Source organism: Oncorhynchus kisutch, linkage group LG14, assembly GCF_002021735.2.
Source record: "Oncorhynchus kisutch isolate 150728-3 linkage group LG14, Okis_V2, whole genome shotgun sequence".
Taxonomy (NCBI): Eukaryota; Metazoa; Chordata; class Actinopteri; order Salmoniformes; family Salmonidae; genus Oncorhynchus; species Oncorhynchus kisutch.
In genome coordinates this window covers 55,471,086-55,498,155 of record NC_034187.2, presented here as the reverse complement: position 1 = coordinate 55,498,155, position 27,070 = coordinate 55,471,086, and the positions used below count along the sequence as shown (strand labels likewise).

General features: G+C 45.5%; 1 protein-coding gene across 1 annotated transcript in view; it reads left to right on the top strand.

The window, feature by feature from the left end:
* Positions 1-9,097: 9,097 nt before the first annotated feature.
* The window catches only part of LOC109903625 (protein capicua homolog), a 33,367-nt gene continuing 15,394 nt past the window's right edge, over positions 9,098-27,070 (top strand). The window contains exons 1-9 of the mRNA XM_020500447.2: positions 9,098-9,269; positions 12,894-16,917; positions 21,146-21,277; positions 21,788-21,956; positions 23,057-23,156; positions 23,628-23,810; positions 25,478-25,610; positions 26,187-26,362; positions 26,667-26,805. Of these exons, the coding sequence (XP_020356036.1) occupies positions 13,179-16,917; positions 21,146-21,277; positions 21,788-21,956; positions 23,057-23,156; positions 23,628-23,810; positions 25,478-25,610; positions 26,187-26,362; positions 26,667-26,805 (4,771 nt within the window). The 5' untranslated portion in view covers positions 9,098-9,269; positions 12,894-13,178. The remainder of the gene's footprint in view (positions 9,270-12,893; positions 16,918-21,145; positions 21,278-21,787; positions 21,957-23,056; positions 23,157-23,627; positions 23,811-25,477; positions 25,611-26,186; positions 26,363-26,666; positions 26,806-27,070) is intronic.

The window sequence follows — 27,070 nt, the reverse complement described above, 5'->3', positions numbered from 1 at the left end:
TGTTCATACAAATATTTACACATGTTAAGTTACCTGAAAAGAAACACAGTTGACAGTGAGAGGACATTTGTTTTGACATTTTAAGGACACAGAATATTTTACCGTTATCATTATCTTTTGTTTGTTTTTATTCCCTTCTTCAAGCTCCACTCAACCCCTCCCATCTATCTTTGAACACCATCCAGGTTTGATTTCTATTTGCCATATATTTCTCAACTGTGCGGTGATTTTTCATAATTCTTGTAGATTCTACAGATTGTAAATTAAATGTACTTGGCAGGGAGTCTGGGGGTCCTCCCATTTTTAGGGGAACCCGAAGAACATTTCCTGCATGTTTACACAATCTAATATGACCCATGGCCCTTCTAGCCAGTTTATATGTATTTATTTCAACTTTATTTATCCAGGTAGGCCAGTTTAGAACAAGTTCTCATTTACAACTGCGACCTGGCAAATCTCTTTAGAACAACAAAAAGTAAGAAATAAGAAAAAATCCCCAGTCATCAAGCTAGGTAAGAGATGATTAAATATGTTTAAGTGATTGCTAAGACTGAACTAGATCGATGATAATTGATTGTCTTTAAGACATCCTCAATATCAAATTTCAGCCAGACCGCCCAGCCAACATGAGCAGCCTACGAGCAGCCTACTCCCACCAGTCTAGTCAATAACTGAACTCTTTCCCCACCACAACTTCCTTCCCATCTTGTTTTTATGTCTTAAGGGAAAGCACACATACACCTACACATTAACACACAGGTACAGTACATCCGTCATATAATTCATATCATAGGGCTGTCGAGCGCTCTTTACTTGCACACAATATAGCTGGGTCACCCTATCCTGCACCTAGGGATCCACAGCCCTGTAGCGCCCCAACACACCCCACACCACTTTAGGATCTTAGTGAAACATTCATTATTGGTTTCAGGTGTGTTAGGGCAAGGCCAGAGTGACAACAGTACGACACGCCCCCAGGGCCAGGACTGAGCAGCCCAGCAGCTAGAGATTGCCCATTTAAGGATCTCCCCTGATGTGGGCATGTTTTCAATACAGACTCCTTTTGTCATGCAGTATTCCATATAAGGATCTAATGTGCACCATGACAGCGAAGCCTGTAAAGTTAGAGCTGTTTATTACTGACTGTGTCTGTGTGAAAAGTGGGGAATTCGCTAGGGAAACTGACAGATCAATAAAGTTATATTGCCATATGTGATGGCGACGACAGAGATTGTCGCTTCGCTTCACGTTCTTAGGAAACTATGCAGTATTTAGTTTTTTGATGTATTATTTCTTACACTGTTACCCCAGGAAATCTTATGTCTTATTACATACAGCCGGGAAGAAGTATTGGATATTAGAGCAACCTCAACATACCAACATCACGACCAGGAATAGAACTTTCCCGAAGCGGATCCTCTGTTTGGACCACCACACAGGACATTGGATCGGATCCCAGTAGGCGACCCAAAACAATGGCACCGTAAAGGGGGCAGACGGAGCGCTCTTCTGGTCAGGCTCCGTAGACCGGCTCACCGCTCCCGAGTGTACTACTCGCCAATGTCCAGTCTCTTGACAACAAGGTAGATGAAATTCGAGCAAGGGTTGCCTTCCAGAGAGACATCAGAGATTGTAACATTCTCTGTTTCACGGAAACATGGCTCACTCGGGAGCACCCAATGCTCTGGTCGGACCAGCGTTGAACAGACCTATCTGATTCCACGATTCAATATTGCTTCGATCACATGGACTGGGATATGTTCCAGATAGCCTCAGAAATCAACATTGATGTATACGCTGATTCGGTGAGCGAGTTTATTAGCAAGTGCATCGGTGATGTTGTACCCACGGTGACTATTAAAACCTTCCCCAACCAGAAACCGTGGATTGATGGCAGCAATCGCGCAAAACTGAAAGCACGAACCACTGCTTTTCCGGCGACCGGAAACATGACCGAATACAAACAGTGTAGCTATTCCCTCCGCAAGGCAATCAAACAAGCTAAGCGTCAGTATAGAGACAAAGTAGTCGCAATTCAACGGCTCAGACACAAAATGTATGTGGCAGGGTCAACAGTCAAACACGAATTTCAAAAAGAAAACCATCCCTGTCGCGGACACCGATGTCTTGCTCACAGACAAACTAAACAACTTCTTTGCTCACTTTGAGGAAAATACAGTGCCACTGACACGGCCCGCTAGCAAAACCTGTGGGCTCTCCTTCCCTGCAGCCAACGTGAGTAAAACATTTAAACGTGTTAACCCTTGCAAGGCTGCCGGCCCAGAAGGCATCCCTAGCCGCATGCGCAGACCAGCTGGCTCATGTCTTTACGGACATATTCAATCAATCCCTATCCCAGTGTGCTGTTCCCACATGCTTCAAGAGGGCCACCATTGTTCCTGTTCCCAAGAAAGCTAAGGTAACTGAGCTAAACGACTATCGCCCCGTAGCACTCACTTCCGTCATCATGAAGTGCTTTGTGAGACTAGGATCAAGGATCATATCACCTCCACCCTACCTGACACCCTAGACCCACTCCAATTTACTTACCGCCCCAATAGGTCCACAGACAACACAATCACACTGCACACTGCCCTAACCTATCTGGCCAAGAGGAATAACTATGTAAGAATGCTGTTCATCGATTACAGCTCAGCATTTAACACCATAGTACCCTCCGAACTCGTTATTAAGCTCGAGACCCTGGGTCTCGACCCCGTCCTGTGCAACTGGGTTCTAGACTTTCTGACGGGCCGCCCCTAGGTGGTGAGGGTAGGAAACAATATCTCCGCCCGCTGATCCTCAACACTGGGGCCCCACAAGGGTGCGTTCTCAGCCCTCTCCTGTACTTCCTCTTCACCCATGACTGCATGGCCATGCACGCCTCCAACTCAATCATCAAGTTTGCAGACGACACTACAGTGGTAGGCTTGATTACCAACAACGACGAGAAGGCCTACAAGGAGGAGGTGAGGGCCCTCGGAGTGTGGTGTCAGGAAAATAACCTCACACTCAACATCAACAAAACAAAGGAGATGATCGTGAACTTCAGGAAACAGCAGAGGGAGCACCCCCCTATCCACATCGACGGGACAGTAGTGGAGAAGGTGGAAAGTTTTAAGTTCCTCGGCTTACACATCACAGACAAACTGAAATGGTCCACCCACACAGACCACATGGTGAAGAAGACGCAACAGCGCCTCTTCAACCTCAGGAGGCTGAAGAAATTTGGCTTGTCACCAAAAACACTCACAAACTTCTACAGATGCACAATCGAGAGAATCCTGTCGGGTGTATCACCGCCTGATATGGAAACTGCTCCACCCACAACCGTAAGGCTCTCCAAAGGGTAGTGAGGTCTGCACAACGCATCACCAGGGGCAAACTACCTTCCCTCCAGGACACCTACACCAATGTCATCTGAAGGCCAAAAAGATCATAAAGGACAACAACCACCCGAGCCACTGCCTGTTCACCCCGCTATCATCCAGAAGGCGAGGTCAGTACAGGTGCATCAAAGCTGGGACCGAGAGACTGAAAAACAGCTTCTATCTCAAGGCCATCAGACTATTAAACAGCCATCACTAACATTGAGTGGCTGCTGCCAACATACTGACTCAAATCTCCAGACACTTAATAATTAAAAATTGGATGTAGTAAATGTATCACTAGTCACTTTAAACAATTCCACTTTATATAATGTTTACATACCCTACATTACTCATCTCATATGTATATACTGTACTCTATATCATCTGCATCTTGCCTATGCCGTTCGGCCATCACTCATCCATATATTTATATGTACATATTCTTATTAATTCCATTACACTTGTGTGTATAGGGTAGTTGTTGTGAAATTGTTAGATTACTTGTTAGATATTACTGCACGGTAGGAACTAGAAGCACAAGCATTTCGTACACTCGCATTAACATCTGCTAAGCATGTGTATGTGACCAATAAAATTTTATTTTATTTGACTAATACAACTCACATTGCAGTGAAAAAGTCAGAATATCAATCTTCAATCGTTTGGCTGATAGTTTCATCGTTTGATTCAGGTCTAGTTCGATAGAGGCAAAAATAATAGCTAATGTAAGCCAACTCTTGGTCAGCAACTGCTGTTAGATAGTAATAACAGCCACCTCGCTATCTGACAGATAACTAGAAGCTAGAGCTGACCTGGCTGTGGTAGCTACTAGCTAGAGTAGCTTATTCATTCACCTCAGTCGAGAAGGGATAAAACATGTCAGTTACTATACTAGCTCAGCACTACGAATAAACACTTGTTTCGTTCGGGGGGGGCGCTTCCCACAAAGGTTGATTGACAGGGCACTTTAAGCCACCCGCTGGGAGAGATGTTGCCTGGCCCTGGGGCGAGGGCTGAGGTCCAAGTCTAGAGAAGAGATGGAGGCTGGGCCCCAGAGAACAAGGTTAATTATCCTTCATTGTGTGTGTTGCCGTAGTACCGACTCTTTTATGCTCTCACTAACTCAACACAGACAGAGAATGTTGTGTGTCAGCTAGTGGGGATAGCAAATACATTAATGTTGCTTTTGTGATTTGATTTATTTGACAGAACTTCTCTGTGATTGAGGGAATTACAATGAACAAAAATATAAATGCAACATATAAAGTGTTGGTCCCATGTTTCATGAGCTAAAAAAACAAGAACCCAGAAATATTCCATACGCACAAAATGATTATGCACAAATTGGTTAACATCCCTGTTAGTGAGCATTTCTCCTTTTCCAAGATAATACACCTGACAGATGTGACATATCAAGAAGCTGATTAAACAGCTCACCTTCGATGGCCACTGGCACACTGGAGAAGTGTGCTCTTCCCAGATGAATCCTGGTTTCAACTGTACTGGGCAGTTGTGTGGGTTAGCGGTTTGCTGATGTCAATGTTGTGAACAGAGTTCCCCGTGGTGGCGGTGGGGTTATGGTATGGGCAGGCATAAGCTACGGACCATGAACACAATTGCATGCGCAGAGATAGCATGACGAGATCCTGAAGCCCATTGTCGTGTCATTCATCCGCCGCCATCACCTCATGTTTCAGCATGATAATGCAAGGCCCCATGTCGCAAGGATCTGTACACATTTCCTGGAAGCTGAAAATGTCCCAATTCCTCCATGGCCTGCATACTCACCAGACATGTCACCCATTGAGCAAGTTTGGGATGCTATGGATTGACATGTTATACAGCGTGTTCCAGTTCCCGCCAATATCCAGCAACTTCGCACAGTCATTGAAGAGGAGGGACAACATCCCGCAGACAACAATCAACAAATCAAATCTATTTATGTAGCCCTTCTTACATCAGCTGATATCTCAAAGTGCTGTACAGAAACCCTGCCTAAAACCCCAAACAGCAAGCAATGCAGGTGTAGAAGCACGGTGGCTAGGAAGAAACCTAGAAAGGAACCAGGCTGATCAACTCTATGCGAAGGAGATGTCTCGCTTCATGAAGCAAACAATGGTCACACCAGATACTGACTGGTTTTCTGATCCACACCCCTACCTATTTTTTTAAGGTATCTGTGACCAACGGATGCATATCTGTATTCCCAGTCATGTGAAATCCATAGATTAGGGCCAAATTAATTTATTTCAATTGACTGATTTCCTTATATGAACTGTAACTCAGTATAATCTCTGAGATTGTTGCATGTTGCATTTAAATTTTTGTTCAGTTTAGTTTTATTTCAGAACATTTATAAAACAAAACTACATAATGTATTGATAAGTAGTAGAAACAAATAGTTATTCATAGGTTATTACAGTGCAATTAATATTTTGTAGTAAATATGCAACTTCATGTGCTGTAAAATAACATTCTACCAATAGAACCTTGGGCATGGTCTGCTTCATGCAGGTTTATAGGCTTCAGATGGTATCCATCTATAGAACTCCAGCCTATTGCATTATGGGTTACATAGTTGTCACGATCGTTGGAAGCATACTCGGACCAACGTGCAGCGTGATCTGGGTCCCACATCTTTTATTAGAAATGAGTGAACCACACAACAAAACAATGAAGACTAAACGAAACGTGACGACACTGGAATGCTAACATGCAACTACACATAAACAACATCCCACCAAAACACAGGTGGAAAAAAGTTACCTAAATATGATCCCCAATTAGAGACAACGATTACCAGCTGCCTCTAATTGGGAATCATACAAAATCACCAACATAGAAAACAAAACTAGAACCCCACATAGAAATAATAAACTAGACTAACCCCCCAGTCAGCCCTGACCTACTCCACCATAGAAAATAATGACTCTCTATGGTCAGGATGTGACAATAGTGTACATTTGTCCTTGCCTTTGTTTACATTGGTTTACATCACATATTGTTCTCTGCTAGTTTCGAAGCTACCTACATTATAATCATTTTCTGAACATAAGTGGCTGGTTACATGGACCCAAGGTAAGCCAACTCTTGGAGTACAAAGCCTGTTCAATGTACTGTTTCCAGTTAAAGTCATTTTTATCCAGGGTCCCTGCAACCAATTAAAGACAGACTGCATCAGGCCCCTTTTGTAAACAGGAACTCAGCAGAAACTCAAAGCCCAAGAGTTACTTTGTGTGCGTGTTTGTGCGAGAACATGCTTGTGTGTGTGTGTGTGTGTGTGTGTTTAGGGAAAGAGATTGGCCTGGACAGCATATGAGCCAGATCTCTGTAATTGGGATTCATTACCAATGTGTCATGAATGGGTGAGCTGCTTTTCTAGCCTGGTAAGACTCACCATTTGAACTCTGCTCACAGTAACAGTGTTGCATGTTAGTGCATGTTTACTGTATGGTATCTCTCTTCCGTGTCCATGCAGATAACCTCAGTGAGGCAGGGTCACAGTGGGATTAAACTTTCCACAAAGCCATGCGTTTATGTAATGTGGATATAGGATTTCTGCTAACCTACATGAACTATTTGTCATGCTCCTAAAAGGGCTAAGAGATAAGAACAGGATTGCAGAATTAGGTGTAATGGGTTATGATGCAGTTATAATGCATTGTAAGACTTGTCATGAGCACCTATAGCCCTGTTGTAATGTCTTATAATCATCCCATAATGATTTTGACTAAATACTAGCCATTTTTAATTAGTTGAAATGTTGACAGAGATATGAAATAATATACTCCTTATTGTAAGACATTAAAAATAGTTTATACCGAGTTAAAAACCATAAGGTCACAGGTAGGCCAAAAAGAGCATGAAGGACATCAACCACCCGAGCCACGACCTGTTCACCCCGCTAACATCCAGAAGGCGACGTCAGTACAGGTGCATCAAAGCTGGGACCAAGAGACTGAAAAACAGCTTCTATCTCAAGGCCATCAAACTAGTCATTACTAGCCGGCTACCACCCAGTTACTCAACCCTGCACCTTAGAGGCTGCTGCCCTATGTACATAGACATGGAATCACTGGTCACTTTAATAATGTTGACATACTGCTTTAGTCATTTCATATGTATATACTGTATTCTACTGTATTTTAGTTAATGCCAATCTGACATTGCTCATCCTAATATTTATATATTCCTTAATTCAAATGACTAAATATGTGTATGTGACTAATACAATTTTATTTTATTTTATTATACCTGCAGGCTTTAAATAAAATGTTACCGGATTTCTCAACAAGCCCTTCCAAAAATGATAAATTCTGTATGGTGTTTGCATCTCTCAAACTTTCTATGTCTATATCATTGGTTTACGAAATAATTTCTCAAAGTTACTTCTCTCATATTCTGTTGTCTTACATTTCTGATGATATGCGTCGATGGGGGAATGAATGCAGACTGCTGAGAGACTGCAGTGCTTTACCCATCAGGGTGTGGAACAGGCTTGCAAATCTGTGTGTCTGCATGCATGCATGTGTGTGTGTCTGTGTTTACTTCCACACGCAAAGGTTCCGTAACGCCCTAGCATGTTATAACTACATGGTACATGCGTGACAAACACACTGCAATGCCACAGAAAGCAGAACTATAGTGTTGACCAAGACCAGTCCGCTCACCATTTGTACATGCAGGCTGACGATGCAGTGTGGTGCACTGCTACAAACCAATCCATACAAACAGGATACATGTCAACATTGTGAAATGTTTAACTGAGGATTGCCTATAGAGGAATATATATGGGTGATTCCCTTAGGAACAGTAATCCTTAGGTTTAGTCAAATTTACTCTGGACCCTTCCTGTTTGGCTCAGCTGATGGCAACAAGCATGATGACCTCATCACAGTACTTGGTCATTGGCCTAGAGACCCTCTATCATTTGGCCAATCGTAGATTGATTTGGTGACGTTAGCTTTAAAGTCTATCAGGTTTGATAGGGAGGCGGGACAAAGCGCGGGCTGACGTCAACGATAAGTCTATATAGCGCAGTGGTTGGCTAGACTGGCTAATATACAGGACAAGAAAGAAATATTAAAAGTATACAACAGAAAAATAACAATAGATACAAATACTTATATTCGAAATAAATAACAGAAATGGACATTCATAATGTCTAGGTTTTCTATGTTACTTGCTTAAGCGCATCGATCAGCGCAAATAAACAGCTCTAAACTTTTTCTATCCCATTAACTTTACCCTCCCCATTTAGTTGCTGGTTGAACTTAATTTGCCTCCTCTTTTATACTCGCCATGTACAGGTTAAACTACAGGTTAAATATAATTTTGTAACTGATGTCCTTACATTACCACAACTGCAAAAGCGAGCGTTAAAGAACATCAAATCCTAAATGACCATTTTTATAGGACCATTACCGCCGCTGTCAGTGCCGCTGCATGCGTCTGTGGATTGGTGAGGCGTTATTTTTCTTCCATTCGACCGCCTACTCCCTGTCAGCAGACCTCCCCTAAAGAGCTATTGGATGCCGCAGCCCTGTCCTAAACAGCTGTTTGGTGTTTTCCAACAGCACGATTCGACTAAACACGGTGTCAATCAAATTTAGACACTGCCATGTAGCTCCTTGGATCCATGAAATCTACTGGCTACTGTACTCAAATGTGTCCTCTGATTGGCTACATGGACTAGTTGTCAAGGGTTTGGGCTTCATTCACCATTTTGCGACTGTAGTGTAGAATGTACCGAGCAGTAGTTTTACCTCCTTTAAGTTGCTTTACAGACGAAAGATAATATGACAGTCCGTTAATTGTCAACCCTGGATTTCCGACTTTTGGCCAACTATCAATGTTGTTACTGACTCGATAAATATCTGCATTGAAAATAATATTGTGGTGAGTAAAACCTACAAATCTTTCTTCTGCAGCACTGCAGTAGCCTGTTTTGCTTTATCGAGATGCTACGTTGTAGACGTTGTCTATAGTAAGCACCCTTTGTAACTACTAATGAAATATAATTTTCCTAGTTTGTAATACACTGCGGAGAGAAGCAAAGAGAGGATTGGATGCCACACTTCATTGAAAAGGGAGCGGTACGGGTGGATTGTCAGCCTAAAACTTTTCTCCCAGAAAATATTCAACGCCATAACTGTCGTTATAAGAGTGAGACTTCCTAGAAGTGTTTTTCTTCCGTTGCGATTGAAGGCAAAACCTTGAAGTCATCTGAATCACCAACATAGAGTTTTTAGCATTATTATCCCTCCATAGGCTACTATTCGTCATACAAAATGTATATTTCCATCTGTCCTTCGTCTGGGCTTGTGGGCCTCGTTTCTACGTTGTGTCCACAAATGTTACTTTTTATTGTAACTTAATTTACAATGTTGCAGTTTGCACTCGTCGGGAAATGTGTTACTAAGTTGCATCCAGTATCGTCAACATTTCACAGCAATTGTCACACGAATGAATTTACCACATAATTACTTTGGTTTCTGTCGCGCGATGTAATTACATATTGTTTGATTTAAGGACGCCTACTTACTGTCTGTTTGTAACACCCCGTTATAATGTGTTCCACAACACCATATATCGGAATAATGGGCCTTTACGTTTTTAATATCACGTGTAAATGTTGTAAGAAGAATATTTTTTTCTAAGCGGCCTTGTGTTGTTTGGCCTGCGTCACTGGACTTCCCGGCCCTGTTGTGTAGTAAACTGATAGTAATCGCAAAGCACTACGACCAATAAGAGTGCTTCACACATACACAGCACGGTACTGTTCAGCAAAACTAACAGTGACCACATTCTTGCAATCGTTTGCATTTTACAGTACTTCGGTTTAGGGTTGTAGTTAAAACATTTTAAAAAATTAAAAAAAGATATCTACATTCAGCCTAAGTCTACTTTAAGTACGTGACATGTGTACATTAGCCGTTAGTTGCACTATAGGTCCATATTCTCCACCAGTTATCATAGTTTTATAGTTATATATTTATGCATCGAAGCTGTCGAGGTGTAAATTCATTCCACTGGGCACGCACTGGTTAAATTAACGTTGCTTTCGTTGAACCAACGTGGAATAGCCGTTGAATTGACGTCTGTGCCCAATGGGATGTTATGCTAATATGGATTTTCATAATGCTCTAATAGGACATTACAACAAGTTCTCCAATGGTGACAAATGGCAATGCTAGGGTTATACAGCGTTGATATGGCAACATTTATTGAACATTGAATCAACACGAGATTGAACATGAATGCAATATTGACAAATGGATAAGGCTCATACATTTAGAATGGAAATGCCATTGTGCCTTCCCTCGAAGTTATCATTATGACACACCCACATACTTGCTGGTGTGCATAATGCACTTTTGAATAAACAATGTGCACACTTCCAACAAATTATTTTATGATGACAGTTCTTTGAATGCAATCTCAAGTCTCCTGAATATAATTTGCATGACACAGATACTGGGTTGTAACTGTGTGTATTATCAAACAGCAGTTTACATGTTGTGTGGTCACAACAACACAGGTCTGTAGTTTCTTATTACAAGTAGATGCCCTGGAGTTCTGTAGAGCTCCAAATGGCTGGACGTACATGACATTGTAACAACCTAATATTCAATAAATGTCGTAATTTCTCCCAGCCATGTTGTATATGTCTCAAACATACCATGACATGTAGCATTAAATCCCATGTGATTAAAGCAAAACTGATACTCTGCTAAATAATTTGGTCTAGACTTTGATGTTTGTATTTGGTCGTGCACTATAAAATGATTAGGCTTTTTGTTGAATCACTTTGTGGTGTTGTCTGAAACTGAGACCGATGGGTACTGTGTACTGAAAGAAACAACCCATGATGTAAGAAAGATAGGCCTACAACACTTGACGCTGCCTGTTTCAATGGAAAACCCAAACCAAAACTGTTGGTTTTCAGAGAGTTTCTTTCATCCACATAGGTCAGCATTCCACAACATGGATGTTTTCCCTGGCAGTGGAAAATGCCTCTAAATGAGTGGTTGGTATGAAATCTAAGGAGAAAGAGAGGGCTAAAGAGACAGGGTAATAAAGTAGCAGGAAGTTAGGTAATGGTCCATGACAGGAAGTGTGGATTGTAGGGGCGGATTGGTTCGGCTATGAAATAGATAAAGGTCACCACCAAGAACGAGTGAGAGAGAGGGGAAAAGAACGCTTGAGTAAGAGAGAGAGAATGAGAGAAATGCGAGTGAACAAGAAGGAATTCCCCCACCTCCACTGCCTTAGCCAAGAAACCAGCGTGTGTGTGTGGGGGTGCAGACTCATTTGGAAGTGCTCGTCCAGACGCACTTCCAAATGTGCCTGCCGCTATTCTGCTATGCTATATTGTTATATTACTTTACACATTATATAAGATTGCTTCATTATGGTTTAATTTGTATTCACACAGTGTTAGGTGTATAATTATATATAATATAGGCTACATTATGTAATGTACGCATTGTACACTGAGTATACAAAACATTAGGAACACCTTCTTCATTTTGAGTTGCAACCCACTTTTGCCATCAGAACCGCCTCAATTCGTCTGGGCATGGACTCGACAAAGTGTCAAAAGCGTTCCACCGGGATGCTGGCCCATGTTGACTCCCAATACTTCCCACAGTTGGCTGGATGTCCTTTGGGCAGTGGACCATTCTTGATACACAAGGGAAACCCAGCAGCGTTGCAGTTCGTTACACACTCAAACCGGTGCGCCTGGCATCTACTACCATACGCTGTTCAAAGGCACTTATATTTTTTGTCTTGCCTGTTCACCCTCTGAATGGCACACATACACATCATTGTTTAAATTGTCTCAAATCTTTTACAATCCTTCTTTAACCTAGTCTCCTCCCCTTAATATACACAGATGATTTATTTCGTTATTTTATTCAACCTTTATTTAATTAGACAAGTCAGTGAAGAACAAATTCTTATTTTACAATGATGGCCTACCGAGGTCAAACCCTCCCCTAACCCGGACAACGCTGGGCCAATTGTGCGCCAGTCCCGCTCTATGGGACTCCCAATCACGACCGGTTGTGATACAGCCCGGGATCTAACCAGGGTCTGTAGTGATACCTCTAGCACTGAGATGCAGTGCCTTAGACCGCTGCGCCACTCGGGAGATCTGATTGAAGTGGATTTAACAAGTGACCAATAAGGGATCATAGCTTTCACCTTGATTCACCTGGTCAGTCTATGTCATGGAAATAGCAGGTTTTCCTAATGTTTGTAATAAAATAGTAATACCCATTACTTATTGTGTTGGGTGATATATCATTCAATAATGAATGTATTACCAAGGACAAAAAATACATGGTTTTATGGAATAGGCCTATATTTGAAATTATCTTTAAAAAATTGTCCTTTTTACTTTGACAGCAACTTCACCCCACCTCAGCCATTTTCTGGTGAATGGGCTTTTTATAATGTCACAATGCATTTATCACATGAATAATCCAGTCCTCTTTATGTTCTGCTGTGTTTCAGGATCTGGAATAAGGTGGAAAGAGCTGGAGACAGAAAGAGGAAAGGGCGGGATGAGAAAGAGAGGAGCTGGAAGAGCAGGGAAATAGAGGGAGGAGAGCAAGAGGGGCTGGAAGAGCAGGGAAATAGAGGGAGGAGAGCAAGAGGGTCTGGAAGAGCAGGGAAATAGAGGGAGGAGAGCAAGAGGGGCTGGAAGAGCAGGGAAATAGAGGGAGGCGAGAGGAACTGAGAATCTGGTCTCTGGAAAAGTAAGCCACTGTAAATCGTAAAGCAAACGCCAATGCAGAGATGAAGCCGATTAAAAAGCAAGGAAGGCGCTCGCCCCCGTCGACCCGGGCCAAAGGTGGGAAGAGACGGGGGGCGGTGGACAGTGGGGAGAAAAGAGACTCGGACGAGAACAGAGACCAATCCCCTAAAAGTCAGACCCCACCCCAGACCTCATCTCACTCAGAGTCTTCTCAGGAAGAGTCGATGACACTTACGGCTAGGGCCACACCAGAGAGGGAGGTCCACAGAGAGGGGCCCCAGCTCCCAGAGACAGCGGCCGCAGCAGCAGGGTCCCTCCCTGGGAAGTCAGAGGACTCCCGCCCGGGGAGTGTCAAGTCGCTGAGCGCCCACAGCACAGACAGCAGCAGCAGCGCCGCCAGTGCTGCCAACAGCCCCAACCCCTCGTCCAACCGCAAGACAGCCACCTTCAAGGCCCGCGTCCCCAAGAAGAAGTACACCTCTGAGCACTGTGCTGCTGCAGCTGCTGCCGCCAGCAACCACGGATACCATGGCAACCCCGGCACGCCCCCACTGAACAGCAGTAGTGCTCACTGTGGTAGTAACACCGGTAGTCAGTCGTCGGGCTTATCTTCGGGGCCCGGGTCGACGGCGAGTGAGGGCGGTTTGCTTACTGACATCAACAGTCAGACCAGGAGACCAGTGGAGGACTACATTACCACTATAGCTCCACCACAGGACAGGGATAACACACCTGGACCCCCTCCCACAGGGGACAGAGACAGGAGAGGCCCAGAGGGAGGCAGAGAAATCTCCCCCAGCCCTGTCCGCTGCTCCTCTACAGACACAGCCAGCGAACACGACCCTGACGTGAGCGATCTACGCCGCCCCAACTTTCCCCACACCAACCCCAACACCGAAGCACACACACTGGACCTGGTGCAACGTAGCACCCCACGCACTCCGACCCCACAGAGCCTGTCGGACGCGCTAGCCGACGCCCTGGCAAAAGGTCTAAAGAACCAGCGGGTGCTAGCCAGGCAGGCTAGGAGGAGAACTGGAAAGTGGGAAGAGGAGAACGGAAGGGGAGTGGGGAGGGAGAGCATGGACTCGGTGTTCCGAGCGGGTGTGGTGCGGCGGGTGAGCGGCGAGCACGGCAGCCTGGAGGTGCAGCTGAACGGCGAGAAGGAGCTGTACCGCTACCCGTTTCGCGAGGGCCCCCAGGGGCCCGTGGACATCATCATGGACGCCCCGCCGCCCGGCTCCCAGGCCGTGCCCATCGGCACCCCTGTGTGCGTGCCCTTCGGAGGCAACGAGGACGGCGGCACCACAGAGGCCCAGCGCCAGTGGTACCGAGAGGGCCTGGTCACCCAGGTGGACTCCCACCCGGCTGTGTCCTACCCCTATAGAGTGTTGTTAGAGGACAGAGCGCCCCCAGGGGATGAGGAGGGGGATGGCAGGGTGGGCACTCCGACCGCTGTGTGGGTGTCCCGTCAGAGCCTCCGCCTGCTGGTGCCCCCCTGGGACCTGGACCTGGGACCCTCCGGAGGGGGGCGAGAGGAGGGCGATGCTGCCGCCGAGAGGGGGAGAGAGAGGGAGAGAGAGAGAGAGGACAGGGACGAAATAGAAGTGGAGCCAGAGCTGTGTTTACTCAGCCATGGGATGGGGCTCAGCGCAGCTGTGGCTGGGTCTGTGTTGGGGAGGCTTTCATACCCTGGAACGGCCCCCGCCTCCTCGTCTTCCTCCACTGTCAGCTCCCCCGTCACCCCTGCCTCGGTGCTGAGTCTGGTGCCCGGAAGAGACTGGGAGCGAGAGAAGGACCTGGTGGAGAGAGAGCGGGAGCTCCAGAGGAAACAAGGGAGAGATAACCGAGAGAGGGCCAAGCAGCATCACCACTTCATGCCCCTGACCCCAGAGGAGGACATAGAGGTGTCCCACTTCAGCATGGTGCCCATGGGGGCGGCGGGAGGTGCGGCCAAGGCCCTGGCGGTGTCCCAACACAGGCACATACTCTCCAAGCCGCCCCCGGGCTACCTCAGCCCCCACCTGTCCGTGGTCCGGGGCCTCGGAGGCCCCCCGCTGGTGGGCCCCCACTTGGCCCTCAACCCCCACCCCCCTGCCTCCCCCACAGTGCTAATGGGCCTGGAGTCGGGAGCCCTGTCAGCGGGGGCGGCCGTCATCGCCACCCCTCAGCTCCCTCTGCCCTCCTCGTCCTCCCGCGGCTCCCTGGATAAGCCACCCTCGTCAAACACCGACTCCCACGGTGCATCTGGAGGGGGTGGAGGCTCGGGTTCGGCGTCCTCGTCGCGCTCCCGCACCCCTCTCACGGTGGCCCAGCAGAAGTACAAGAAGGGCGACGTGGTGTGTACCCCCACGGGCATCCGCAAGAAGTTCAACGGCAAGCAGTGGAGGAGGCTGTGCTCCAGAGAGGGCTGCTCTAAGGAGTCCCAGAGAAGAGGCTACTGCTCGCGTCATCTCTCCATGAGAACTAAAGAGATGGAGGCCAGCGGAGGGGGCAGAGACCGTGGCGGGGCCAGCAGTACGGGCACCCTAACCCCGTCAGACCTGAGGCTGGGCGGCGGCCGGACCAGTTCGGAGTTCGACTGGGACAACACGTCGCGAGACAGCAGCGAAGCGAGCAGTAGGGGAGGGGATTCACGCCCCCGCATGGTCCTGCCCTCGTTCCTGCCCCAGGACCTATCACACTTCGACTTTGATGAGTGCGAGGCGGCCACCATGCTGGTGTCTCTAGGCAGCTCCCGCTCGGGCACGCCCTCCTTCTCTCCCATCTCAAACCAATCGCCCTTCTCGCCCACGCCGTCGCCCTCGCCATCCCCGCTCCTCAGCTTCCGCCCGGCCACCTTCAGCCCCATCACGGCCCCGCCTTCTCTCACCCCTCGCCGCCACCGCCATCTGAGCGGGACTAAGATGAGCACGCCGGGCTCGGAGCGCGAGCACCACCTGTCGGGCATCGTACCCACCTTCCAGACCAACCTCACCTTCACCGTGCCCATGAGCCCCAGCAAGCGGAAACTGGATGCCCTTCCTCCGCCACTGCCCCTCCCTGACCAGCAACTAGGGGAGACTATAGGGCTCCGGCCAGCCGCCTTCAGGGTGCTCTCCCCTCAGAGCCAGCCCACCACCCCCTCCTCGCTCTCCTTCCCCCGGCCCCGGAGCGCCACTAGCCGCCCCCCGTCCTCCGCCGCCTCCACCCCTCCGCCCATGCTGGTGTCCCCCACCCCTCCCTCCCCACTGCCCCAGGACCCCAGCCCCCGCCGCATCGTGCCCCTGCGAGACTCCCCCGTCATCGTGAGGAACCCCGACGTCCCCCTGGCCAAGTTTACAGAGGGACCCTTAGGGAGGAGGGGAGGAGGGGGCTGCTCCTCAAGAGACCACAGCCAGCCCCTGCATCTTGCCACCGGCCTCCAAGCACCCGTGCCCATCAACGGCGCCGTCACCAATGGAGCGGTCCTCATGCGAAACCCCGCCTCCACCCTGGTCCTTGTAACCTCCTCCCAGTCCCTGACCCCAGCCGTCACGGGACGCCCTGTCCACTCCAGCCCAGCCCCCAGTGGTGGTTCCGCCTCAATGTCCTCTACTGGCTCCGCCCTCTCTAGCTCTGGATCAGGCGGTAGGGAGTGGGAGAGGAAGTCTGGAGGGCATCAGGACGCCATTGGAGGGACACTTCCCCAGCCGGTAGCCTGCCACCCCTCGCCCACTGCCCTGCTGCCGCTCATCCTACCAGCCGAGTCCCCTCAACCTGCACCCCGCAAGGACATCATCATGGGACGGCCCGGGACAGGTAACACCACAATCATTATAGGGGTATATAGGAGTTAATATAAAGGGATTTATAAACTGGGTGGTTCGTGCCCTGAATGTTGATTGGCTGACAGCCGTGGTATATCAGACCGTATACCACAGGTATGACAAAATATTTATTTCTACTGCTCTGATTACGTTGGTAACCAGTTTATATGTGGTATATGGCCAATATACCACGGCTAATGGCTGCATCCAGGCACTTTCGTTGTGCGAAAGAACAGCCCTTATCCGCGGTATATTAGCCATATACCACACCCCCCCGTGCCTTATTGCTTAAGTATAGGATTTAGTATATAGGTGTTAGTATGAGAGGTCGACCGATTATGATTTTTCAACGCTGATACCGATTTATTGGAGGACCAAAAAAAAGCCTATACCGATTAATCTGACAATTTATATATATATATATATATACAGTGGGGCAAAAAAGTATTTAGTCAGCCACCAATTGTGCAAGTTCTCCCACTTAAAAAGATGAGAGAGGCCTGTAATTTTCATTATAGGTACACTTCAACTATGACAGACAAAATGAGAAAAAAAAATCCAGAAAATCACATTGTAGGATTTTTTAATGAATTTATTTGCAAATTATGGTGGAAAATAAGTATTTGGTCAATAACAAAAGTTTATCTCAATACTTTGTTATATACCTCTAGTTAGTATATAGGGGGGGGGGGGTTAGTATATAGAGGTGTATAGAGGGGTTAGTATATAGAGGTGTATAGAGGTTAGTATATAGAGGTGTATAGGGGTTAGTATATAGAGGTGTATAGGGGTTAGTATATAGAGGTGTATAGGGGTTATTATATAGAGGTGTATAGGGGTTAGTATATAGAGGTGTATAGGGGTTAATATATAGAGGTGTATATGGGTTAGTATATAGAGGTGTATAGGGGTTAGTATATAGAGGTGTATAGAGGTTAGTATATAGAGGTGTATAGGGGTTAGTATATAGAGGTGTATAGAGGTTAGTATATAGAGGTGTATAGGGGTTAGTATATAGAGGTGTATAGGGGTTAGTATATAGAGGTGTATAGGGGTTAGTATATAGAGGTGTATAGAGGTTAGTATATAGAGGTGTATAGAGGTTAGTATATAGAGGTGTATAGGGGTTAGTATATAGAGGTGTTTAGGGGTTATTATATAGAGGTGTATAGGGGTATATAGACATCATAGTAACATACATCAGTGATAAGGGAAATGGGGAGAGTTATTATTGGAGGGATGGTAGAAACAATTCACCACAGGTTGAATGTGACCACTCAGAATGGCTGTGTAATTACTGCCGTTTACCTTGCCATCTACGGGGTTGTGTGGATCTAAACAATGCCAGGAAAATGCACCCCCACATCGTAACAGAGCCGCCAAGTACTCTCATTTACTCAAGTGTTTCCTTTATTTTGGCAGTTACCAATGTGTGAAAATGAGTGACTTCAGTGACAAGAAATGTACATTTGTACTTTTGCAACATGGCCGCAAGAATGCTCTGTCAGGCATTACGTAGTAGGTAGCTAAATATAATGTTGGCCTGTTATGTCTTTCAGAATGTGTGTGGTGTGTGGTTTGGTATAGGGTGGGGTGGGAGGCGTGGATGTCAACGAGTGGGTGATACAGGGTGTTGGTCTGCGAGCTTCAGTTTCAGTTAAACTCTTAAAAGGAACGTGTCTAGACATGCAAGGCTGCTGACAAATGCACACACACACACAGTCACCCAGTCTCACACGCACACACACACACACACACACACACACACACACACACACACACACACACACACACACACACACACAGTCACACACACACAGCGCTCAATATAGCAGACAACACACAACCTCGGGCAAAGCACCAAGGGCAAGTCCAGTGTTTCTTTTTATCCCACTGAACTGAAAGAAGTAATCATATTGCAGTGTTGTCATGGATACTTTGTCTCTCTATGGAATTAGTGCAGTTAAACTTAGAACTCTCTCTGCTTGTTGGATCGTGCTTCTCTCTGCTTTTCTATCCGTTATTCTCTATGGGGGCGAATCCTAACTTCCACTTCAAATGTTCACTTAGTCCCATTGAAGTCAATGGGAGATTAAGTGAACATGTAGATTAAATGGAAGTTAGGATTCGCCCCTATGCTTCCGCTCCTAACTTTCGTCTAGAATCTAAAACCCCATAGACACCAGTTAGTATTTTCAATGTAATACTCTCTCACTGAACAGACCCCAGAGTTCAGAGCTAACCCGTCTAGACCAGTAGTCTCAACGTGTGTGTATGAAATGACATGCTCCCCCCCCGTGACCCTCCCGCGTGTCATGAGATTATCTGAGGAGGGCTTGCAAGTTAACCACTTCAAACACTTCTGAGAAGAAACCCCTCTCTCTTGTAAACACAACTCAATCATCCTTCCTCGTGTACAGTATTCTCACCTGACCGACATCGAGTCAAATGGAATGTTATTTGTCACGTGCTTCATAAACAACAGGTGTGGACTTAACAGTGAAATGTTTACTTACGGGTCCTTCCCAACAATGCAGAGGGAAAGAAAGAGAAATAATAGAAAAGTAAAACACGTAGTAATGAGTAGTAATAAATACTCAAGGAGCAAACGATAACTTGGCTTTATACACAGGGTTTAATTTTTTTAAAATTGAACCTTTATTTAACTAGACAACTCAGTTAAGAACAAATTCTTATTTACAATGACGGCCTACCTGAGACGACAACATAGCAAAGCAGCTACACATGACAACATAGCATGGTAGCAACACAACATAACAACAACATGGTAGCAACACAACATCGTAGCAGCATAAAACGTGGTACAAACATTATTGGGCACAGACAACAGCACAAAGGGAAAGAAGGTAGAGACAACAATACATCACGCGAATCAGCCACAACTGTCAGTGAGAGTGTCCATGACTGAGCCATTTAATGAAGAGATGGAGATAAAACTGTCCTGTTTGAGTGTTTGTTGCAGCTCGTTCTAGTCGCTAGCTGCAGCGAACTGAAAAGAGGAGCGACCCAGAGATGGCTGTGCTTTGTAGACATTTAACTAGGTTCCAGTACCTAGTCGATGTGCAGGGGTACGAGGTAATTGAGGTAGATACTATATGTACATAGAACTAGGAATAAAGTGACCGATAATAATAGCAGCAACAGCATATGTGATGAGTCAGAAAAGTTTGTCCAAAAAAGTATGTCAATGCAGAGAGTCCAGGTAGCTATTTGGTTAACTTTTTAACCAACTACTGTATTTAGCAGCCTTATGGCTTGGGGGTAGAAGCTCTTCGGGGTCCTGTTGGTTCCAGACTTGGTGCATTGGTACCGCTTGCCATGCAGTAGCAGAGAGAACAGTCTATGACTTGGGTGGCTGGAGTCTTTGATCATTTTCAGGGCTTTCCTCTGACACCGCCTGGTATAGAGGTCCTTGATGGCAGAGAGCTCGGCCCCAGTGATGTACTGGGACGTACGCACTACCCTCTGTAGCATCTTGTGGTCGGATGCCAAGCAGTTGCCATACCAAGCGGTGATGCAACCAGTCAAGATGCTCTCAATGGTGCAGCTGTAGATCTTTTTGAGGATCTGAAGGCCCATTCCAAATCTTTTCAGCCTCCTGAGGGGGAAGAGGCGTTGTCATGCCCTATTCAGGACTGTGTTGGTGTGTGTGGACCATGATAGATCCTTAGTGGTGTGGACACTCAGGGGAACAATCTCAATGTGACTCAAAAATCGTAAAAGAAGTTGCAATGTGTGAAACTCCATATACTGTAAGTACAGTATATGTTGTTCTTGACCAACTAGGTTGTCATTGTAAAATATAATTTGTTCTCTATGTACTTAGAGAAATATCTTAATCAATTGAAGCATATTATATACTAACCAAGACCTATGTTCCTTTTCAAATAAGACCCTGTATATTAGTATTCCATTTGACTGCATGACTGTTAACCAGTGTGGATTCCGACATGGTGGGTCACTTCCCAATGGGGCTGAGATGGACATGACTAAAGACTGGGCTCTAACAGGAAATATTTTGTTTTTCTTAAGGGTCACAAGAGAATTCAAATGGCGGGGAATTCAGTGTGGACACGCCGTCACGGCACAAAGACAATTTGGGAACCACTGCAGTTAACCCTCACTATTTGAGATTTTTTTTTTTTTATCACCAACTATTCATAATATTTTCCTTCCGAATCCGCCTTTTCCTCCCACAGTATGGACCAATGTGGAGCCCCGGTCAGTGCCAGTGTTTCCTTGGCATTCATTGGTCCCTTTCCTGGAGCCCAGCCAATCGAGTGCGGCTGCCCAGCCCACTGATGGCCAACAGCTTGTCAATCAGAGCAACGGTGAGGATTTGATCAACACTTATGTGTTGAAATAAATAGGCCTATTCTGACCAGGTTGCATACACAACTCATATGTGTTGTACTTACTTATATTGTAATGATATTTATGGGGGAAAGTGTACAGTATACCGCATTGCATATTTCACTATTTGCTGCATCACTTCATAAATAAATAACTGTTGAATAACTGAACTAAAATAAATAACTCACAGTACAAATACAAAAAACTTTTATGTTGGTGACCTTTTTTTTGCAATTACATTGATATTTAATTACATGGATTACATTGAGTTTATTATTTAGTCCAAGAATCATAATTTCTCTCTGAAACCATTTTATCTACTTAATGTAAGGGATAATCAACAAGGAGCTATGTGTTCTCTGGGAATAATGCATGGTGCGGAAGGTAGGTGCCACGACACAGAGCAGAGTGATAATTACCAACCAGTCATAGATAAGGGATGAAAACCAACCAGGATCCACCAACTAACTCCCCTCTCTCTTGGTCAGAGCCTCGTTGTGGGGTGGCCCTAGTGAGTGACGGACGGATGGGCCCACCAGATGCAGGACCAGGGTCTCCATCCCGCCCACCGCCCTCCTCCAATGACAACAACCCCCAAGCTGAAAGAGCAGAAAGAGGTGGAGCCGACAGCGAGACGGAGAGCGATGCAGATGACCCGTACGTTTTTTTCTAGGTTGTTTAATGGTCGTTCGAAAGTGTGTCATCTGTTGTATTGCAGGTGACACACTACAAGTGGGATGTAAAAGGAAATAATGTTGTCTATAATGTTTGAAAGCCCCCCTAGGGCTTTCTAGAATAGTCTTTCACAAAGGCTTGTGTTGCCTTAGCTCTAGCTTCATTGATTGTTGAATAAATTTTGTTTGATGGAGAGACCTACATAGAGCAAATGTTATAGCTGTGTTTGTATACAGTAGAATGTACCACTTTAAATCCCCAAATGGGCTTAGAAATGAAGTGATGAAGAAGGATAAAGCTTTTTGCCCAACTCAACAATTCAAATCAAATCAAATTGTATTTGTCACATACACATGGTTAGCAGATGTTAATGCGAGTGTAGCGAAATGCTTGTGCTTCTAGTTCCGACAATGCAGTAATAACCAACGAGTAATCTAACCTAACAATTCCACAACTACCACCTTATACACACAAGTGTAAAGGGATAAAGAATATGTACATAAAGATATATGAATGAGTGATGGTACAGAACGGCATAGGCAAGATGCAGTAGATGGTATCGAGTACAGTATATACATATGAGATGAGTAATGTAGGGTATGTAAACAAAGTGGCATAGTTTAAAGTGGCTAGTGATACATTTGTTTACATCAATTTCCATTATTAAAGTGGCTGGAGTTGAGTCAGTATGTTGGCAACAGCCACTCAATGTTAGTGGTGGCTGTTTAATTTAACAATTCTTAATCGTGGTATGTTACTAAGGGCATATTAGCTATTAGCACAGAATTGAAAAAGATGAGAAAATCTGCCCTTTTTTCTGGTTCTCCTACACATTAACACATTATTATGTTTTTCTGATTGGCAGGCCATATTCACATTACGTTTCTGATTGGCAGGCCATATTCACATTACGTTTCTGATTGGCAGGCCATATTCACATTACGTTTCTGATTGGCAGGCCATATTCACATTAAGTTTCTGATTGTCAGGCCATATTCACATTAAGTTTCTGATTGGCAGGCCATATTCACATTGAGTTTCTGATTGGCAGACCATATTCTCATTGAGTTTCTGATTGGCAGGTTCTTTCCGGGTGTAGCAAATGATCCTGCCCCGTCTACAGGCACTATGAAGAGACGGACTCAGTCCCTCAGTGCTCTTCCAAAAGATGGAGACAGAAAGGTGAGCTCTCTGCTTGACTGTCTCTGGTTTTTATTTTATTAGCTCTGTCTCTCAGTCCAATATCTCTCACTCACATACAGTATGTGTCCCTCTCTCTGTGTGCCATTAGCTCAAACTTGAAATTGCTGTTATCTACAGATCAAGGATCAGATTACATGACCCCCAATGTCAATCTTACCATTAGGGGGATAAAGAATATCTGACCCTGTATCAGTGGTTAGGGTCAAATTCGAACTACTCCTTGTGGCTCATTGCTTCCATGTACCCTCTTACCTCTCTCTCTAGATATTACAAAAGCAATGCAATTAATTTGTTAGTCATCCTGCAAACGATTATTGCGGTGCAAACAATTATCGCAAACACTGATCAAGGACGAGGCTGCTGGTATGGTTACTGATCCTTCCTTATTATTATTTCTCTCTCTCTCTCGCTCTCTCTCTCTCTCTCTCTGTCTGTCTCTCTCTGTCTTAGAGGGAAAAGGACCACATTCGGCGGCCAATGAACGCATTCATGATCTTTAGCAAGCGTCACCGGGCGCTGGTGCACCAGAGGCACCCCAACCAGGACAACCGCACGGTCAGCAAGATCCTGGGCGAGTGGTGGTACGCCCTGGGGCCACAAGAGAAGCAGAAGTACCACGACCTCGCCTTCCAGGTACATACCAATGATGTACAGTGCATTCAGAAAGTATTCAGACCCCTTGACTTTTTCCACATTTTGTTACGTTACAGCCTTATTCAAAAAAAGAAAATCCTCATCAATCTACACACAATACCCCATAATGACGAAGCAAAATCAGGTTTTTAGACATTTTTACAAATGTATTAAAAATAAAAACAGATATATCACATGTACATATTCAGACCCTTTACTCAGTACTTTGTTGAAGCACCTCTGGAAGCAATTACAGCCTTGAGTCTTCTTGGGTTTGACGCTACAAGCTTGGCACACCTGTATTTGGGGAGTTTCTCCCATTCCTCTCTGCAGATCCTCTCAAGCTCTGTCTGGTTGGATGGGGAGTGTCACTGCACAGCTATTTTCAGGTCTCTCCAGAGATGTTAGATCTGGTCCAAGTCCAGTCTCTGGCTGGGCCACTCAAGGACATTCAGAGACTTGTCCTGAAGCCACTCCTGCATTGTCTTGGCTGTGTGCTTAATGGAAGCCACTGTGTTCCTGGGGACCTTCAATGCTGCTGAAATGTTTTGGTACCCTTCCCCAGTCTGTGCTTCGACACAATCCTGTCTCGGATCTCTACTGACAATTCCTTCGACCTCATGGTTAGTTTTTTCCTCTGACATGCGCTGTCAACAGTGGGACCTTATATAGACAGGTGTGTGCCTTTCCAAATCATGTCCAATCAATTGAATTTACCACAGATGGACTCCAGTCAAGTTGTAGAAACATCAAGGATGATCAATGGAAACAGGATGCACCTGAGCTCAAATTTCGAGTCTCATAGCAAAGGGTCGGAATTCTTATAAGGTATTTCTGTTTTTAATTTTTTATAAGTTTGCAAACATTTCTATAAACCTGTTTTCGCTTTGCCATTATGGGGTATTGCAGAGGATTTCTATTTATTTAATCCATTTTAGAATAAGGCTGTAACATAACAAAATGTGAAGGGGTCTGAATACTTTCCAAGGCACTGTATATAAACCCTTTATGACTGACAGGGGGCGCTGTATTGAAGCCACTGCGCAGTCATCTTGGTTTCTCCTCCAGTGTAAAAAAGATTTTGGAAGCTATAGAAATGCATTTATTAATGTCTACATTCATTTTTTGCATGTTTATTCTATTACAGACACCCTAATGCATACTTTTAAATTATATTATGTTAGCTAAATATAACATTTTTATTATTTTTAATTATTTTTTTAATTGTCATTTTTTAAAAGAGAGTTCTAATGTTACTGTCCCACTACAGCAAAAAAAATACTTAAATAAATGTAGTTTTGTTCTTGAACTGTATAATTCCATTCATTCCTATGGAGGACTGCTCCTACTGGGGGAGTGCCAATATGGCCGACCGGTGGCTTCAAAGCCTCTCAATGGCCAATACATAGCATCAGCAATCCAGGGTTTATGCACATCATTGGTACATAGACCATACAGCACAAACTGATCTGGGAATAATGATTATGTTTATATCAAAAGATGATGCTGTTTATTGTGCCTTTCAATACACTCAAGGACTGAACCGGGGAATAGGATATTCGGTTTTCTTTATGTCCTTCCTTCTATCCTTTTCATGTTATGACTCCTTTTGACTGACTCCATTCTCCCTCCCTCCATTCCTCCCTCCCTCCATTCCTCCCTCCCAGGTGAAGGAGGCTCACTTCAGGGCCCACCCAGACTGGAAGTGGTGCAACAAGGACAGGAGGAAGTCTATCTCTGAGGGCCGAGGGACCCCGGGGGCCAAAGAGGCACGCGAGAGGAGCATGTCGGAGAGCGCAGGTCAGTGTGTGTGTGTGTGTGTGTGTGTGTGTGTGTGTGTGTGTGTGTGTGTGTGTGTGTGTGTGTGTGTGTGTGTGTGTGTGGGTGTGTGTGTGTGTGTGTGTGGGTGTGTGTGTGTGTCTTTTCACCATAGGTGTGTGCGCATTTGTGTATGTTTATTTATCATCTTAAGGTCTTACACTTTACTTACAAGAACATGTACATAGTAGTGAGAGAGGACTGTAATGAAAAGTGTTACCTACTTATTGGTATGTGTCTGTGCTCCACTCCTCTGAGGGTGCGTGTGGGTGGGTTTGTTTTTCCCTGTGCTTGTACAAGCTATTTTGAATCATCTTGGTTGTGTGTAATTGTGTGATTGTGTGCTTGTATGAGTGCGTTTACTCTTTTTAAATGTCTTGCGTGCATTGTACGCTATTGGCCTGTTTCCCGGACACTGGACGAAATGGCAAGCTCAATTGAGAATCTCCATTGAAAGTGCTTTTTAGTCCAGCACTACGTTTAATGTGTGTCCGGAAAACCAGCCTTGTTTAATGTGTATGTGATTTTACTAAGACTCTTTCTCCACCTTCTCCATAGAGCCCGAGTCAGTGTCTCAGGGCATGGAGTTGAAGGGTACGGCAGGCCCGGGCTGGCCTGGGGGTTCTGAGCATCATGTGGGGGACTACAGTGGCCAGCTCCCTCGCACCCGTGCCTTCTCCTATAGTGCAGTACACAGCCTGGAGAGGAGGGAGCGGGCCAGAGATGTGGAGAAGGTACAGGACTGATATAGTTAGTGGCATCCCGTTTTCTTCTGTTCGACCTGTTTTGTGCGCCATTTTCCACTGCTTATCCTTTTTGTTTAGTCTTTTCTTCATCTTTTTTTCCATCTTTCTTCTCTCTCTGTTTAGTAGTAGTTCTACACTAACAGACTGCATTACAGTATATCTCAAAGCACTTAGCATAGTAAGAAGGGAACTCACCCACTTTTACTACCAATGTATGGCGCCCACACCCAGGTGATGCACGGCGGCCAATGGGGCCGTGGAGCTAACTTCTGGCTCTGCATTTCTCACCCAGTTGTGCCTAGAAGAGACCGGCTCGTTCCACAGCCACCCCCCTACTCTCTCCCTGGCACAGTGTGGGGCCAGCGAGGACGTGACCAGCGACGAGGAGCGCATGGTTATCTGTGAGGAAGAGGGGGACGATGATGTCATGGGTGAGGTCACAGTCATATTTAGGGGGTGTTAGTAAATTGGCTCTGGAGTGCCATAGTGTGCTCTGGGCGTTTGTAAATTCAGAGCGTTTCGCTCTCGGAGCTTTCAGAGCTCACACTTTCAGTGCAGTCAAGCACCCAAGCTAACTGGCTATAGTTGGCTAGCTTGCTAGCTACTTCCAGACACAAATGAGAGAACACCTCACTCTGGCCATTTTACTCTAGAGGGTTGGTGACTGTGACTGTGCTGCTTGCAACAATTGAATTA